Genomic DNA, 18,709 nt, shown 5'->3' with positions numbered 1-18,709 from the left:
TAAAACAATAAAATTCTGATGTGCACAAAGAAGGAATTTAAGCCACCTGCCATTCCAGACATGATGCAATGTTCACATACTGTTTTTGGATTCTCCCGTTTATTTTATGTTGAAGAGGGGTAGTGATTCTTACCTTGCTGTTGGGGAGACAGTTTCATAATATGCTTTTGTTTGTGGGATTGTTTAAAAGGTTTTGTTTTTTGTTAAAACATTACATACTTAAAACTTTTCTTGTACCAGAAAAACTCAGAACTATCCAGTCTGAAACCACATAAACATAGGATCTCCCAGGAAAGTGATTAAAAATGGACACTGAATGGGGCACCTGGGTGGCTCAGTTGGTTAAGCATCTGACTTTGGCTCAGGTCATGATCTCCTGGTTTGTGAGTTCGAGCCCCACGTTCGGCTCTGTGCTGACAGCTCAGAGCCTGGAGCCTGCTTCAGATTCTGTGTCTCCCTCTCTCTCTGCCCCTCCCCTGCTCGTTCTCTCTCAAACATTAAAAAATGAGAGATGGAGTTCCATATATGCCTAGCTAGTACCATTTGTGATACACACGTCATGTAAGAATGCAGAAGCTGGTAAATTCATCATGACCCAATACTTAGATTTTCTTAGATTTCCTTCTAGTTTGATAAAGTGGGACACTGTGCAGAATCCAACCTTACACAAGTAGGCACTATAAAAGGGATGCCCTAACAACCTCTCAGGTGGGATTTGTAGTGCTGTGTCACTCGGGACAGTCACACTGCTGTGTAACCTGAACACAACCATCCACTGGAGCAGTGACCAGAGTGATTTTCTCAGCACTAGCCTTTCACCTTCAGGGGCCCTAGAATAAGAAAGCAAAGCATTTTATTTAAACATAGTCCACAAGACTTTTGAAAACTGTGTCATGAATAGAGGGTTTCATTGCTGTAGCAAAGTGAGAGGCATGATGTAGAAACAGATGGCCTCATGTAACCTTTATTATGTGTGCAATTGACTAAAGATTAGTTGGAAGTCATCGTGAATTAGTATCTAGGAGTCAATGACTTAACTGCTGTTGTTATGTTTATGTCACATAGCTTGATCTCTTTTATTACATTTATATGCACAGGTATTATAAAAGGGCTGGGATGTTTCTCAGCATCATGACTTTTCACATTCAGATCCATCTTCCCTGACCTAAAACCGAAGGAATTTGGAGTGGAGCTGGAAAGCAACCCCACAATACCTAGCATTCTTCACTATTAACACAGCCTATGAAAGAATTCGTCTGTGTTAGGTGAAAATCTAGCCAGTTGTCCTCAGCTCTTTCTTCACGTTGTTTTCTTGCTCTTTTTAAGCTTATCCTGAGAGAGTAAGTGTGAGTGGGGGGAGGGACAGAGAGAGAGGGAGAGAAAGAATCTAAAGCAGATTCTGCACTGTCACTAGAATGCCCCATTCAGGGTTTAGTCTCACCGTGAGCTCATGACCTGAGCTGAAATCAAGAGTCTGACGCTTAACTACAGCCCCAGTTTTTTTTCCTTTGTTCATTTCTTAAATTCCACATGTGAGTGAAATCATATGGTATTTATCTTTCTCTGACTTGTTTCACTTAGCATTACACTCTCTAGCTCCATCCATGTTGTTGCAAATGGCAAGATTTCATTCTGTCTTTGGCTGAGTAATGTTGTGTATATACCACATCTTTTTTATTTTTTTGTTTATTTCTGAGACAGAGACAGAGCATGAGCAGGGGAGGGTCAGAGAGAGAGACACAGAATCTGAAGCAGGCTCCAGGCTCTAAGCTGTCAGCACAGACCCTGAACATGGGACTCAAACCCAATAACTGTGAGATCATAACCTGAGCTAAAGTTGGATGCTCAACCAACTGAGCCACCCAGGCGCCCTTAAAACTTTAGAGGTTCTTGAGACAAATTGAAAACCTTAGTTTTGTGTTCACTTTTAAAATGGCTTCCTAAAGTAGCCGTGAAGAATTGCAGTGTAAGGAAAATCTTGTTCTTCCCTTTAAAGCATCATCATATTATTTTGAATTCCTATGACAGCAGTACTGAAGGTCTTGTGGATATGGTGAGTTGTGTGTCACACCAGTCATTCCTTCTTTTCCCTGACATGACCTGTGTGACCAGCCCAATTCTTCTCTCAGTTTGCTGTCTGCAGAAGGGAGGTATCTCTAGCAAAGAATTTTAAACAATGTCCTCACCCTTACCATTGGTGAAAATAATTCAGTGCTTGCAGTTAAAAACAAGATAACTGATTACTGTTTATTCCTTGGGAGTTAAACATCTTTGAACTCTTTGATAACTGAAGAACTGAATTAATTTCCTTTAAAAAAAAAAACACAAAACCAAGCTGTAAAGACTACTTTGGAGTTGTGATCTAAACACTAAGTGTTCAGTTTTAAAAGTTTTAACATTTAAATTGAAACAACTTGAGTATAGGTATGAAAGACAATCTGCAGTTTTTCTGAAAATGAGAATGGAATTTTCTTTTCATAGGAACTGTGAACTTCAATTATGTTAGCCAAAGGGCAGTGGTTGCCTTATCTTGCAGAGTAACCACTTTTCGCTCATCTGAAATAATCTTTGTACAGTTATTGAGACAAGGAACAACAAGTAAGAGGCCAGGAGGCAATCCCCTTAGGGATGATCCCTTTGCATATCAATCATCTCATGCAGGGTATCCACCCATACTGGATTTTATGAATTGTCAAAGTAACATATACTTGTTGGTGGGGAAAAAAACCCTCAAAAGACATAGAAGTATATAACATAGAAAGTGGAAGTATCCTATCCTCTCTCCACCGATCTGCTTTCTTCGTGTGACACATAGGACTGCTGTTACTTTTGCCGGATGCCCATGAAGCCATGTGCGAATGAGCACTGAGGTCTTCCCTTACTGGGAAAGTTGCCTTCATGTGTGCGCCAGTATACACAGTGCAGTGAATATCCTTCTGTTTATGTTCTTGCACTCTTCTCTATTATTCTGTGAGACACATTTTGAAAGGTACAAGCACTGGGTCAAAGGATATATACATTTTAAATACAGATATTTTGCTGACTTCAACAGTTTTGACAAATAGGAAACAAAAAATAAGATCACTTTTAAATACTTAAAGTATGACAAATGCATTTAATAGTTGAAAGACAATTTGTATGTATATATAGTATGTAATTTCGTCTTTAAGAAGTGGATCTCTAAAGTGTTGCTTAGGCTACAAACACTGAAGACTACATTTCTAGAAAATCCTAATTGTAAGAATTTACAGAATTGTCCAGAAATTTTGAAAATGATAATACCACAAAGGATATACTGTTATATCTAAAAGATGCTAAGGCAGCATTAAGGCGCCTAGTTTAATTTTTAAAGTTTTTCTCTTTAAGTAATACATATTTTTGTTTTAGGAACTGGAACAATACAAAAGAAGTTCCTCCAAGTCTTGGAAACAAATTGAGCTTGATTCTTGAACATAATTCAACTATAGTGTATTTATTTATTCTTTCCCAAATACAAGTAAGTTTATTTTATTAATTAGCTATTATGGTAATAAGTGAAGAAAGTTAAGTTGTCTAATTTGTTAAAGGAAAAGTGGAATTTCTTGTATTAGTGCAACTCCCTGGATACTTTTAAGTCTATAAAAAGGGGGAAAAGTTGTGTAATTACATGCAGTATTTTTTTTTTTTAATAAAAAGAATCTTCTGCCTGCCTCTAATGTGTTTATCTAGTATGTACTCAGTTCAGCATTTATAGGTTTCTGTTTATATGGTTTGAGGACTGTGAAAGCGAGAGCCTCACACTCAGTTACGAGTGTGAGTTTAAGCATTTATATTAGACACATTCCTTCTTGAAGTATGTTCTCAGGTATGTCTGATAGGAAACCAGAATCAGGGTCACAGGTGCTATCATTTAATTCTGAAACACAGGCACAAGAAGCACCTGAAGTAAACTATTAGGGGGGAGAGAGAGAGAGAGAGACCACAAAGTGGGGGGGCAGCAGACAGAGAAAGAGAGAACCCCAAGCAAGCTCCACATGGAGCCTGACGTGGGTCTCAATCCCAGAATCCTGGGATCACGACCCAATCCCAAATCAAAAGTCTCAACTGACTGAGCCACCCAGAACCCTCTGAAGTACCTATTTAAAATGCACATTCCTGGAGCTCCTGGGTGGCTCAGTCTGTTGAGTGTTTGGCTCTTGATCTCGGCTCAGGTCATGATCCTGTGAGATTGAGCCCCATATCGGGCTCTGCGCTGACAGTGTGAACCCTGCTTGGGATTCTCTCTCTGCCCCTCCCCCTGCTCACTCTCTCAAAATAAATAAATGAACTTAATAAATAAAATGCACATTCCTGACTCCCCACACCCAGAGTTCCTGAATCAGTGGGTCTGGAATGGGGTACAGTAATCTGCATTTTTAATCAGCACCTCCAATGATTCTGACATAGTTATTATGAATATAACTTTTTGAAGAACTTTTTGAAGTAAATTTAAGGAGATATGTTATTAGTAAGCAGGCCAAAGCTTCATGAACTGGTAATAACTGAGATCATTTCCAAGGTGAAAGAGCCTTTACGAAGCTTTCTCGAGCCTATGAATTTGTGTGTCTGCTAGCCAAGTTCAATTTGGAGTAAGCAAAATTACTGTCATTAACCAGGAAAGTCACTGAGTCTGTGTTCTTCCCCTTCCATTATAAAATATGTTTGCTCTAATATACCATACCCAGCTTCAAATAAGCACACTAACCCCAAGAACACCAAAATTGATGAGCGGTATCTGAGTGGATAGCAAAATACCTGATCACTGCAGTGAAGTAAGACTTCATCAACTAATTGCAATGCATGTGGGTCCAGCCCTCTTAACAACAGGATTTTTAGCATGTTTCTGAAGAACCTCAGTCTTAGGAGCAGACAGGCACCCTGAGTACTGTGGAGAAAGAGCTCCCTTTAATAGTGAACATTATAATCTCAGAAACATCACTGACTTGGTGGGAAGAAACAGCCTATTCCACAATAATAGAAATTTCTATTATATAATTTGATTGTCTTACACATCACTGTCCATTTTTGACTTAAGACACAGACTGCCGCATGTTGAAAGTCATTGTGTTCTTCTAAGGTGGTATCACTAACATTTAATAGCTTGAAGTCACATGCTATGTCAATTTTCCAAATGTTTCTGAGCTAGAATGAAATTCATCTGCATATGAATAGTAGAAATGTTTCCACTTACAGTGCACACCCATATCTTTAGTAAGTTGAAATCAGAGATTTCAAAAGAGGTTCCTTTGGGACTCTCTTTGAACTACTTTAGATTATCATCTCCAGAATTATCTATAACTGATGTGACATATATAATCTGTAAGGCATTATGTAACTATTACACCATAATCATCAGTGTCAAAGACCTTTTACAAAAATTGACAATACTATTCTGGTAATTTGCCAATGTCTCCAGATCCTTAAATACTATTCTAAGAAACAGAATTTTACTATGGTCTCCTTAATGAAATGATCTTTTCTACTATAATGTAAGACATTTCAAATGCTATAATTTATCATTCTTTACAAGTTAGGTCACAGCAATTGAACAAGTTCATGTACTCACTAAGATGGTCTCCCTTGGAGTTACCATGGTAACACTGAGACAGTGTCTTTTCAGACTTGTACATGAATTACTTGACGATCAATCAGAAAGATAGTACAGAACTCATTTTTAATCATCTATGTACATCATTTCATCCCGAAAAATATGTAAAATAAGTGTATTTGTATTTATCAGCATTCTTTCCCTTTACAATTCAAGAATCTGAATTCCACATGTGTAACCTGGTTCTTCTTAGTGTAAATGTTGTGTCAGCTGAACACCTTTTCTGTATGGACTTTAATACCTGCTCTCTAGCCTTAAAGATGCCATTACTCAATGCATACACTTTATCTAGTAACATACACAAGTGAAAAGTGGAAAAATAGCAAACTCATCTTTAAAAACATTACCAGAGGTTTGTCTGGTATGTGATGTTCTCAGTTCAGCCCATTCCTAGTTTTTCATTTTAACTACCCCCAAAAAATCACCAGGTGCTCTGTTTCAGGGGTCTTCATCATCCAGCATCTGCCTAACATCCTTTTAATGTGGTTGAGTAACTCAGCCCCCTCATGTAGGTTTTTAAATGATAATGAAAGAATTCCTACCTAATTCTGCATGATGCTTGCTCTAGTCAAACCCACAATTCTCTTTTCTGTTATTTACAGTGAGTGATCATGCACATGTCGTCTTCTTACCAAATCTTGTATCAAGTGTAAGCCTAATTTTTTTTGTTTGTAAGCATAATTTTTTAACCGATGTATTTTTCTGCATCTGGAACAAAGAAAAATAGTCTCACCAGTCTCCCATAACTTTATGAATTCTTGATATTTACATATTTGGACCAGCTCAGTCACAATTTCCAAATATCACATGTCCCTGCAAGTTGGAATATCATGACCTGTGTGGATCTGAGGGGCATAGATGGGAGTTTTAATGTTTAAAAGACTTTATATTATCAAGAAACATGTGACTTTCTTAGTTTAGACATTCCAAGTAGTCATGCACATTTGGGGTGTAAGGTCCATTTTTGCAGCAGTGTTCTTTACTATCTGCTAATGAGATGATCCCTTACTTTAAAAACAACTATTCCTAGGATAACAAGAACTGGGATAAAGGCATACAAAATCAGAAAGTTTGTCGTGAATCTGGATGTTGCACCTGGACAGGTTCTCTCAATGAATTGAATTCCTTGAGTGAAGGCACACATTGGGTTAGTTGTCACAGAACCATTTGAGCTGCCTGCCAGGAAGATTGACAGTGTCAGATATGATGCTTCCCAGGTAATTTAATCAACAAGTATTTACTAACTGTCTGCTAAGTATCTTTTGTCATGAAAGATATAGGACATTTTAGAGAATCCAGAATTCATTATTAGATGAAGCAATAGTGGATGCTCTGGGTCCTGGCTTCATTTGAAGATGGAAATGGGTTTGTTTCCATTTGGGGTATAAACTCATTATCATAGTACTGATAAAAATCATGATCTCTTATGATCACCTAGTACTGAATATCCTAAGGTTAGATGTTACCACCTAAAAATATCTAAAATAGCTACTAAATTCTGCCCTGTTCTTTAGCTGTTTTCACAAAGTGGCCTGGGATTTCCATGGCCAGAAGGACCTTACTATGTTCCCACTGCCTCTCATGGGATTAGGAAAACAGACTTTTGCCAAAAATGGCTTTACTCAGCTATATATATATTACATACATTTTAGGAAGGAAGCCACTGCAATTTGCTTCAATCTGTTCTGTTCAGTAGGTGTAGAAACTGACTCCATCCAGAGTACACAGGGGTTTACCTCAGCATACATTAGGTCTATCTTTTTTTTTTTTTTTTTTTTTGAAGATTTTATTAAGTAATCTCTACACCCAATGTGGGACTCAAATTCACAACCCCGAGATCAAGTGTCACATGCTCTTCTGACTGACCCATCCAGGCACTCCAGGGCTATCATTTTCTACAAACAAAAGAGTGGCCTTAAGCTATTGGCCTTTGACAGGTGACTAACTTGACTTTTATTTTAAAAATCAAAGAAACTGGGGCGCCTGGGTGGCTCAGTCGGTTAAGCGCCCGACTTCGGCTCAGGTCATGATCTCACAGTTTGTGAGTTCGAGCCCCATGTCCGGCTCTGTGCTGACAGCTCAGAGCCTGGAGCCTGCTTCACATTCTGTGTCTCCCTCTCTCTCTGCCCCTCCCCCGTTCATGCTCTGTCTCTCTCTGTCCCAAAAATAAATAAACGTTGAAAAAAAATTTAAAAAAAGTAAATAAAAAATAAAAATAAAAAATAAAAAAAAAATCAAAGAAACAGACTTCTATTTCAAAACAGGTTTTAAATCTATTATAAAATATAGCTTTTGTTTAAAAAATACATTTCCTCAGGGAATTGCTTCCTCAGAGGAGTATGTAAAAAAGATTATATTCCAAAATAGAGTACTTACCACAAATGAAATTCTGTCCATAAAACTCATTGACTATAAGAATCTCAGAGCAGTATTTTTGGAATGTAAAGTAACTGAGGATTTTAAAAGGAAGGGACATTTCTTCTGTGTTTCTGAAGAGAAAGAAATAGAGATGAAATTCAATAGGCTCTGGTAATAGTCCTACCAAATGAAAAGAAAGACAACCCTCATTTTACATTTCCCGTTATGAATATAGTTTTTATCTCTCATTATAAAAATTGCACTCACTATACAAAACATCAAACAATACTGAGAAGTACAAAGAAATACCACTGCCCAGAAATAACCATGGTTAATATTTTGATGATATATGTAATGTGTGTACGTATGTTTATAAAATTTTACATAATTGGAATCATATTCTTCATGCTCTTTTCTAACCTGCTTTTTTCAACCAAACATATGTCAGACAGCCTTCCAAGTCAGTAAGCATAGCACTCCATCATTTTTAATTATAGCTCGGTGGTCCATTATAGTAGAAACCTTAATTTAACAATCCCCTGATGATGGATTGGTGTCTAATTTTTTTTTTTGATAAGCACCACTGATATAAACATGAAAGCGAAAACACACCTAACACATCACTTTAAAGGAGGATATTTGTGATTAAACAAAGATTTGAAGGAGCTAGTGTGTGAAGTGAAAATTAACTGTAAGAGGAGAGGATGGAGGGAGCAAGCAGACACTCATTGTGAAAATGAACTCTGTCCCCTCGGTTCAGTCTATTTCAGGAGAAACTCCATGCTGACTTGTGGCCTCCTTTGTCCACTATATAACTTCTGTCAATCAAAAAATATATAATAAATTCTATATGCAAGTCACTAGTTCTAAGTGCTTGAGGAATTCAAAAGAAATTTCCCCTAGAGAACTCACAGTGTAATTGGGGACACAGAATATATACCCTTAAGACTATAAAAATACACAGTGGTAAACGATTTGTGCCAAGTATAAAAATCTAGCACCACATGTCCATGACATTCTCATACTTAGTATTTATGTTTTTCGTTTTTTTTTTTTTTAACCTATTCTCAAGGGACTCCCAAGCCCCATGACTTTGAGTTACTGGCAATATTCTAAGGCACAAAATTGAATTCGCCAACTTAGAGGCTGCTAATTGGAAAGGACAGGCAGGAATCTGGGGCGGAAGGAGGGAAGAGGAAGGACACTCCAGGAAGGAAGGGTGGCATGAGCACAGGCATGTCAAGGACTACACATGGGACTCAAGGGCCAGAAGGACTAGAACAGAGGCTATGAAGCCATGGGAGCTGGGTTTGGAATGACAGCCAGCCCTTTCAGTGAGCTGACACTGAAAGACCATGAAAATAGTGTTTTAAGGTAATTAATGTGGCACCAGCAAGTAGAAGGGACCAGAATAAGGGCAGATTAAGAAAAGCAGAAAAGCAAAAGGGAGGTTACAGCAGTAGTTCAAGTATGAGATGACAAAGGCCTGCAACAGGATGATGGCATGACAGGCTGATTGCTCAGCTAGCCAGAGGGTTACTACCTCCTTGAGGTAGGAACCATGTGCCTTCATCTTGCAGTGCACTACACAGGGTGAAATAGAAGTAAAGGCTCCACATGCATTTGTGATTTGACAGCAAAGAAGAAACCCAACAGAAGTTGGTGACTGATCCAGTATGTACACAGTCCAAGGAGAGAGTAGTCATTCATTCATTCACTCAATTCAGCAAATATTTTTTGCCAACCTGTTTGGTTCAAGGCCTTGGGCTGGCCACTGAGAACTATAATGATGAATGAGGCACTGCTGCTGCCCTCAAGAGGATGCCATCCTTTTAAAGGAAGGATGCAAAGAAACTGAATCAGTTATCAAAAGTCTCCCAACAAAGTCATAGGCCAGATGGCTTCCCAAGGGAATTCTACCAGACATTTAAAGAAGAGTTAATACCTGTTCTCCTCAAACTGTTCCAAAAAATAGAAATGGAAGGAACACTTCCAAACCCCTTCTATGAAGCCAGCATTACCTTGATTCTAAAATCAGACAAAGACCCCACTAAAACGGAGAATTACAGGCCAATATCCCTGATGAATCTGGATGCAAAAATTTTCAACAAGATACTAGAAAATTGAATTCAACAGTACATTAAAAGAATTATTCACCATGATCAAGTGGGATTTATTCCTGGGTTACAGGGCTGGTTCAGTATTTGCAAATCAATCAACATAAGACACCACATTAATAAAAGAAAGGATAAGAATCATATGATCCTTTCAGTACATGCAGAAAAAGCATTTAACAAAATACAGCATATTTCTTGATAAAAATCCTCAAGAAAGTAGGAATAGAAGGAACATACCTTAACATCATAAAAGCCATATATGAAAGGCCCACAGCTAATATCATCCTCAATGGGGAAAAACTGAGAGCTTTACCCCTGAGATCAGGAACACGACTGGATGTCCACTCTGACCACTGTTGTTCAACACAGTACTGGAAGTCCTAGCCTCAGCAATCAGACAACAAAAAGAAATAAAAGGCATACAAATCATCAAGGAAGAAGTCAAACTTTCACTCTTTTCAGATGACATGATACTCTACATGGGACACCCGAAAGACTCCACCAAAAAACTGCTAGAACTGATACAAGAATTTAGCAAAGTCGCAGGTACAAAATCAGTGTACAGTAATCAGCTGCATTTCTATATGCCAGTAATCAATCAGCAGAAGGAAATATCAAGGAATCAATCCCATTTACAGTTGCACCAAATACTATAAAATACCTAGGAATAAACCTAACCAGAAGTAAAGGATCTGTATGCTGAAAACTATAGAAAGTGTACGAAAGAAACTGAAGACACAAATATATGGAAAAACATTCCATGCTCATGGATTGGAAGAACAAATATTGTCAAAATGTCAATACTAACACAAAGTAATCTACACATTCAGTGCAATCCCTATCAAAATAACAACAGCATTCTTTACAGAGCTAGAGCAAAAAATCCTAAAAATTTGTATGGAACCAGAAAATATCCCAAATAGCCAAATTAATGTTGAAAAACAAAACTAGGGGCGCCTGTGTGGCGCAGTCGATTAAGCGTCTGACTTCAGCCAGGTCACGATCTCGCGGTCCGTGAGTTCGAGCCCCGCGTCGGGCTCTGGGCTGATGGCTCAGAGCCTGGAGCCTGTTTCTGATTCTGTGTCTCCCTCTCTCTCTGCCCCTCCCCCGTTCATGCTCTGTCTCTCTCTGTCCCAAAAAAATAAATAAACGTTAAAAAAAAAAAAAATTAAAAAATTAAAAAAAAAAAGAAAAACAAAACTAAAGTGGGAGGCATCACATTTCTAGACTTTAAGCTGTATTACAAAGCTGTAATCAAGACAGTATGGTACTGGCACAAAAACAGACACATAGATCAATGGGATAGAATACAGAACCCAGAAATGGACCCACAAATATATGGCCAACTCATCTTCAACAAAGCAGGAAAGAGTATCCAATGGAAAAAAAGCCTCTTCAGCAAATAGTGCTGGGAAAACTAAACAACGACATACAAAAGAATGAAACTGGACCATTTTCTTACACCATACACAAAAATAAATCCAAAATGGATGAAAGACCTAACTGTGAGACAGGAAAGTCATCAAAATCCTACAGGAGAAAACAGGCAGCAACCTCTTTGACCTTGGACGCAGCAACTTCTTACTTGACATGTCTCCAGAGGCAAGGGAAATAAAAGCAAAAGTGAACTACTGGGACCACTTCAAGATAAAAAACCTTCTGCACAGCTAAGGAAACAATGAACAAAACTAAAAAGCAACTGAAGGGATGGTAGAAGATATTTGTAAATAACATATCAGATAAAGAGTTAGTATCCAAAATCTATACAGAACTTCTCAAACTCAACACCCAAAAAACAAATAATCCAGTGAAGAAATGGGCAAAGGACACAAATACACATTTTTCAAAAGAAGACATCCAGATGGCTAACAGACACATGAAAAGACGCTCAACATCGCTCATTGTCAGGGAACTACAAATCAAAACCACAATGAGATACTACCTCACACCTGTCAGAATGGCTAAAATTAACAACTCAGGAAACAACAGATGTTGGTGGAACCCTTGTTCACTGCTGGTGGGAATGCAGATTGGTGCAGCCACTCTAGAAAACACCTATGTAGGTTCCTCAAAAAATTAAAAATAGAACTACCTTATGACCCAGCAATTGCACTACTAGGAATTTATCCAAAGGATACAAAAATGCTGATACAAAGGGGCACATGCATCCCAATGTTTATTGCAGTGCTATCAACAATAGCCAAATTATGGAAAGAGACCAAATGTCCATTGACTGATGAATGGATAAAGAAATGTGTGTATATATATGTATATGTATATATTATATATACATATACATATCTTTACCACATCTACACACACACACACACACACACACACACACAGGAATACTACTCAGTGATGAAAAAGAATGAAATCTTACCATTTGCAACAATGTGGATGGAACCAGAATGTATTATGCTAAGCGAAATAAGTCAGAGAAAATCAAATACCATGATTTCACTCATATGTGGAATTTAAGAAACACAACAGATAAACATAGGGAAAGGGAAGGAAAAATAAGATAAAAACAGAGAGGGAGACAAACCATAACAAAGTTTTAAACACAGAGAACAAGCTGAGGGTTGCTGGAGGGGAGGTGGGTAGGGGTATGGCCTAAATGGGTAATGGGCATGAAGGAGGGCACTTTTCGGGATGAACACTGGGTGTCAAATGTAAGAGATGAATCACTGGGTTCTACTCCTGAAACCAAGACTACACTATATTATAACTAACTTGAATTTAAGTTAAAAAAAAAAAAAACAAAAAAACAGAGGTGTCTGGGTAGTTCAGTCGGTTAAGTGTCTGACTCCAGTTCAGGTCATGATCTCACAGCTTGTGAATTCAAGCCCCACGTCAGGCTATGTGCTGACAGCTCACAGCCCGAAGCCTGCTGCAGATGCTGTGTCTCCCTCTCTCTCTGCCTCTCCCCCCCACTCATGCTGTCTCTCTCAAAAATAAATAAACATTAAACAAATTAAATTTAAAAAAAAAAAGGAAGGAAGGCTGTAACCTAAGCGGCACTTGACAGGCTCCCAGAGAGCTGATCTAGCCAAGGGACCAGCAGAGAGGCTTCGTGCAGGTGGCAAACGGAGACAAATGGATCCATGAAAGACACAGGAGGACAATCAAGCTACATTATAGAAGCCCCTGGAGTACTTTAGAGAGGAAGGAAACATAGATCTAAATTTACTGACATGGGACTGTCCAACATTATACTGTTAAATGCATCCTTAACTCCTCTACAACAGCATAATCTCATTTCTATTAAAGATTATATAAAAATCTAACAAGATACACAACAAAATTTAACTGAAGGTTGCAATTCTTCAGGTAACTTTTAGTCTTCCTTATGCACTTCTGTATTGTGTAGATTTTTTCCCCCAAGAACGTGCATTATTTTGTAAGCAGAAAGAACAAAGCTGTTTCTGTTTGTGTTTAAAGGAGGAGACAGCCAAAAATGGAAATGTTGCGGGCAGTCAGTCAGGAAAGGTGATGACTTGGAAAAATGTGAACTTTATGATTAGGAGGTTGATGTGGTCCTTGAAGAGCAGATTTTCATTTCAGTGATGGGAGTGGAACCCAGGTGAAATCTTGGGATATTGAGGTTTTGCAAAAACCCCAGAGTCTTTGGTAATGTTGGCCACTGCCTCTCTTTCAAACAATGAATTCCCTTTTCCAACAAACCAAAAACACAAAACAGTGCCAGATGGACTGGAATATGTAATGATTCAAATATTCAAGTGGAGATCCTGCCCAAGGTGGGTCTATACCTTGCTGGCTTGATTGCATACCCTTGGGGTGATTTGACTTGAGCATTTTTTATAGATGCTAACAATCCACTTAAGCAACACAAATACAGTGTAATAATGGTGGTGTAAAAATAATCCTCTTTGATCAAAACCAGCTCACTTCACTTTGTAACACTTCACTTTCTAGAACTCACTACAGCTTATGAAATGTCTTCCTGTTGATTATCTCATTTGCTCCTCATACTCCCCTGAGGAAGGTGGGACCAAGATCATTAGCTTCATTTATTAAGTGAGGAAACTAATGTAGATAGAAGTGACTTGCCCATGTGGCAGCTAAGTGCTTAGAGGAAATCTCTAACTCCGGGCAGCCTTGCTCTCCAGGGAGCTGCGTGTGGCCTGTGAGTCTTCACAGTGGTTTGACTGGAGCAAAGTTAAGTATGAGGTCAGTTTAAGTCAAAGAAGCAACCACCGTCACACATCCTCAGGGACCCGTAGTGTACTTACAGGTCCTGCTCACATTACCTGCCTGGGACTACTGGCGCCCTTCAAAAAATTTTCACCCTTTCTGCTACTGCTTTTTTAAAATGTATGCATGTGTGTATATATACTTCTTGCTTATAAAATGATGTTTATTATATAAATTTACAAAATAAAGGAAAACATGAAGAAAAAATATTACCAGAGATAATTTCTGTTAACATTCAGCGTGTGTCATCTATTCCTAGTATTTTCTTGATTCTGTCCTTTATCACACAAGCTCTTATCTGACTGTTCTTACTTCTTAAAAGAAACTGGGAACTGAGAACCAGAATAGAGACACCACAGTGCCAGGGCAAAAATGGACTAAATGCATGCTATTTAGCTTGCAATACAGGCAGGGAGTTTTTCTGGAGGATGGATTGGTTTTCCTCCTCTTGTTATTACATGTGAATCAAATATGGATAACATGCCTCAACTGTCATTTCCTCATCCTCAGTGTGAAGACACTTTACTGAACAAATAGTAAACAGTTCAAGGTCTAAATAACAATGGCAAACAAGCACTATAAATACTCCAGACCACAGGTGATACCTTTAGCCAGTATCACATAGCTCTCCTCTGGAATGCCTTATAACATCATTATCAAGTGACCATTAACAACAAATCATCCATGAAAATCCTTTGAATTGTTGTATCTTACCTTATTAATCCAGATCCTACAAATATCCCAGCAACAGAGAGCAGAGCCACCATGCTATTGACCACATTTGGGTTTTGGACCATACCAAGTAGCACAAGACTTAGAAATTCACCGATCAAGTGGGGAGCCAAGAGAGCAGCAGAGAAATACCCAAATCTGGCAACCTCAGGATATAAACCCAGAGTCCTAGAAAAACATAAAATCTTTAGTTTCCTCTCCAAGGGTTATCTAATAAAAATATCACACTTGCCTTCTACGAATAAGTTCATGGTGGTTAGTGGGTGGGAAGCGTTTGTAGGGTAAGCCAAACTCCCCTTTGAAAGGCCTTTTCGAAACACAGCCAACATCTGAGACCATTCATTACCACACATTGTTTCTGTCAGCTCCAACTTAGTGGGCCACCTTTTCCAGCTCCTTCAGTTCTCACAGGAAAATATTAATACTTAGACAATGGTCGCAACTAGTGCAATAAATAGGGTTGTTGAACTCTCCAGGCTTCTCCATAATTAACCATGTTCTGCCTAGTTAGCACTGCTCCTACTCTAGCTAGCCTACTTTCCCAGGCTCACTCCATGGGCTTCTCTGCCCCTCCATCCCTGCACTTCATCCCCATCATGCGGGGTTGTTGCCCACGTGAAAACCCTTCGCTACCTCCATTGACTCTATTCCATTCTTGTCTTTTATTCTACCAGCCCCTTCCACTGATTTGATCTTCATTTTCATAAACACACTTCCCTATATCCATACCCCTTAACTCTTACATTCCTTCCACTACATACATTTCCCCTAGTGATAGCATGTCCTCAACAACCATTAGACATGGCTGCCCTTTCTTCTATTTGTAGAGTAAGGAAAAGGAGTTGGCATGTCTTATAAGCATGCCTGCTTACCACTCTTCAAGGCCTTCCATCCTTATACAAATCATGAGGTTTGCTTATACTGTTAATTCTCTTTCCCCGTGTAATCCTTTGTGGCTTTTACAACATTCTCTCAACTTTGAGGATTTTATAGCATCTGGACCAGGGTCAGTCTTTGCACTCCTGTCCACTATCATTATCCTCAAGGTCTTTAACCTTCTTGATGAACCACCAACATCAGTGCCTCCTAATTAGGTAACCTGATCAATTCCAGTGGTTCCATCCACCTAATCTTCATTATTCATCATGTCTTAAACTTCAATGTTACTCAAAACTGTTCTACTTCCAAAATTTCAGATTCTAAAAGTGCTCTCTCAGGGCACCTGGGTGGCTCAGTCGGTTAAGCGTCCGACTTTGGCTCAGGTCGTGATCTTGCAGTCCGTGAGTTCGAGCCCCGCATCGGGCTCTGTGCTGACAGCTCAGAGCCTGGAGTCTGTTTCAGATTCTGTCTCCCTCTCTCTGACCCTCCCCCGTTCATGCTCTGTCTCTCTCTGTCTCAAAAATAAATAAACGTTAAAAAATAAAAATGAAAATAAAAAAATAAAAGTGCTCTCTCTGTTCATGGCATCCCTCCTGTCTCCTGTTTCCCCTAAGTCCTCACTGCCTCAGATCCTTACCTGCTTCTGCTATTCTTTGCCTTTCCAATCCCCACACCTGGGAGCCCTGTTATTTCACTTAGGTTCTCTCCCTGTAGGTGTGCTGAACAGGGCATAATCCTGTACTAATTAGATCCACTATGCCTCAGCCGGTCCCAAGACCCCTTACTTTTTCTCATTGCTTATTGGGTTCCAATAACACTTCCCTCATGGCTAATATATACCTGTATTTTAAATTATCTCCCCAATTTCAAACTCTCTCCAGTGCTCAGCAGATGGAATCCTCTCCCATTTTATGAATTTCTTGCTAACTTTATCTTCCCTATTTTTTTATCTTCCATGTATTGTGCTCATTCTTTCTCTTTTCCCCCCTATCATTGCCAAGTTGATCCTATCTACTTGCTCCTTGATTTCATGTTACCTGACTCCACTATCCCTACCCTGCTCTACTCTGGAAACGTGATCTGTAACTTATCCTATTTTGCTATAGTTTCATCTATTCTCAATCTAATGGTTTTTCCAGATGGTGTTATTTACCATATCCTGACATATCAATTCCCTGAGCCTGATAACCATGTGAGCAAATTGCCTTCCCTTCATCCTACCCTACACCACCAAGCTTCCCAAGCAGCATCTGCTTCTTCCATCTCTTGGAAGCAAGAGCTTCCAAGCAGCATCTTCTTCTTCTTACTTATTCTCTTGTAAATCTGACTTGCACCTCCACCAACCTATTGAAGCTTGTTTTTGGAAGACTGCCAATGACATCCTAATCTGATGCTTCATCTCTTTGAACCCCTGCAATATGAATGAGTTTACTACACTTCCTTGAAATGCTCTCCTCCCTCGGTTTCTCTGATGCTGCCTGGTCCTGTTACTCCTTCTACCTCCCTGATCACCCTTCTGCTTCCCACTCTAAAGGTGCCTCCTAAGGTTTGCACTTGGGGCACCTGGGTGGCTCAGTCACTTAAGCGTCCGACTTCAGCTCAGGTCATGATCACACGGTTCATGGGTTGGAGCCCCATGTCGGGCTCTGTGCTGACAGCTCAGAGCCTGGAGTCTGCTTCTCAGATTCTGTGTCTCCCTCGCTCTCTGCCTCTCCCCCACTAATGCTCTGTCTCAAAAATAAACATTAAAATGTTTTCAAAAAAATAAATAAATAAGGTTTACACTCAAGACTGCCTTCTCCCCTTCCAATATTCTCTCCTATAAAATCCATTCCCAGGCTTTTACTCTTATTCCTCTTTTTCTTTCTGCTGTAGCCTACCACCAAAACCTCAGCATGACATGTCTCATCTGATGTCCTGTAGCATACCAGATGCAACATGTTCAAAACCAAGTCCGTGCTCTTTCCTGTCAAGATACTGTCACCATCCCATTCCCTCAATGGAGTTTTCCCTGGAAAACTCACTCAGGCATTCTCTAGGACTTTCTTTACCACCAACAAATCCATGGTTTCTAAGCCCATTTGATTCTACTTTCCTAGTATTTCAAAGTGAATCCCCTTTTGTTGCCACTGCTCCTCTCTTCAGTAAGGCCTCTGCCTTTCCCATAGGCTGCTGCCAAGGCTCCAGGGTCTCTGCCCTAACTCCAGTCTGCTGCCAAAGCGGGCCAGCCTCACCCTCCAGAGTCCATCACAGATGGGTCACTCGCTGGTTCAGACTTCTCTCCTATGTCCCATCCCATTATCAAATCCACTTCAGCTCCTTAGCCTGGCATTCACCACCTCACCAGAGGGGCCAGTCAGATCTTTCACTACTCTTTATAATCCTTCATTCCCACAGCACAACTGCATCTTTTCTCTGGAAAGGTTTTATGTCGTTTTGCTCCTGAACTTATGCCCCTGCTCTTTCTTTTCCTGGAATGCCCTTGCTCCCTTTTCTATCCGTTGGAATTCTGCTCATCTGTCCTCCAAGAGTTTTGTCCTCCAAGAGTTGTCCTCCAAGAGTTGCTCTCCCCGCTCAAACAAATCGGCTCTTGGTCTCCTTTGTAATTGGCTGGGATGGGGAAGATACCCCATCTGTACCTCAGTTTGCTCACCTACAAACAAGGATAGGTATAGTGCCACCCTTATAGAATGATTGAAAGGATTACATGAATTGGTACATTTAAAGCTCTTAGTGCTCAGTATGTGTTAGTTGTTGTTATTATTGTTATATTCCTCAA

General features: G+C 39.5%; 2 protein-coding genes across 3 annotated transcripts in view; one reads left to right on the top strand and one right to left on the bottom strand.

The window, feature by feature from the left end:
• DYNC2LI1 (dynein cytoplasmic 2 light intermediate chain 1) overlaps nucleotides 1-6,881 on the top strand; it is a 43,964-nt gene extending 37,083 nt beyond the window's left edge. The window contains exons 13-14 of one of the 2 annotated variants that reach the window (XM_040453896.1): nucleotides 3,388-3,496; nucleotides 6,657-6,881. In XM_040453896.1, the coding sequence (XP_040309830.1) occupies nucleotides 3,388-3,450 (63 nt within the window). In that variant the 3' untranslated portion in view covers nucleotides 3,451-3,496; nucleotides 6,657-6,881. Of the gene's footprint in view, nucleotides 1-3,387; nucleotides 3,696-6,656 lie in introns of those variants that run through there. The other variant, XM_040453895.1, reaches the window with a different exon arrangement.
• ABCG5 (ATP binding cassette subfamily G member 5) overlaps nucleotides 5,674-18,709 on the bottom strand; it is a 32,777-nt gene continuing 19,741 nt past the window's right edge. The window contains exons 11-13 of the mRNA XM_040453894.1: nucleotides 15,034-15,219; nucleotides 8,003-8,115; nucleotides 5,674-6,802 (exon numbers count right to left, since the gene is read on the bottom strand). Coding sequence (XP_040309828.1) covers nucleotides 6,609-6,802; nucleotides 8,003-8,115; nucleotides 15,034-15,219 — 493 coding nt within the window. The 3' untranslated portion in view covers nucleotides 5,674-6,608. The remainder of the gene's footprint in view (nucleotides 6,803-8,002; nucleotides 8,116-15,033; nucleotides 15,220-18,709) is intronic.

Source organism: Herpailurus yagouaroundi, unplaced genomic scaffold (genome assembly GCF_014898765.1).
Source record: "Herpailurus yagouaroundi ecotype Mexico unplaced genomic scaffold, PumYag 210, whole genome shotgun sequence".
NCBI classification, from domain to species: Eukaryota; Metazoa; Chordata; class Mammalia; order Carnivora; family Felidae; genus Herpailurus; species Herpailurus yagouaroundi.
Note: the sequence above shows the minus strand (reverse complement) of the source record. Positions and strands in the feature narration are given on the sequence as shown.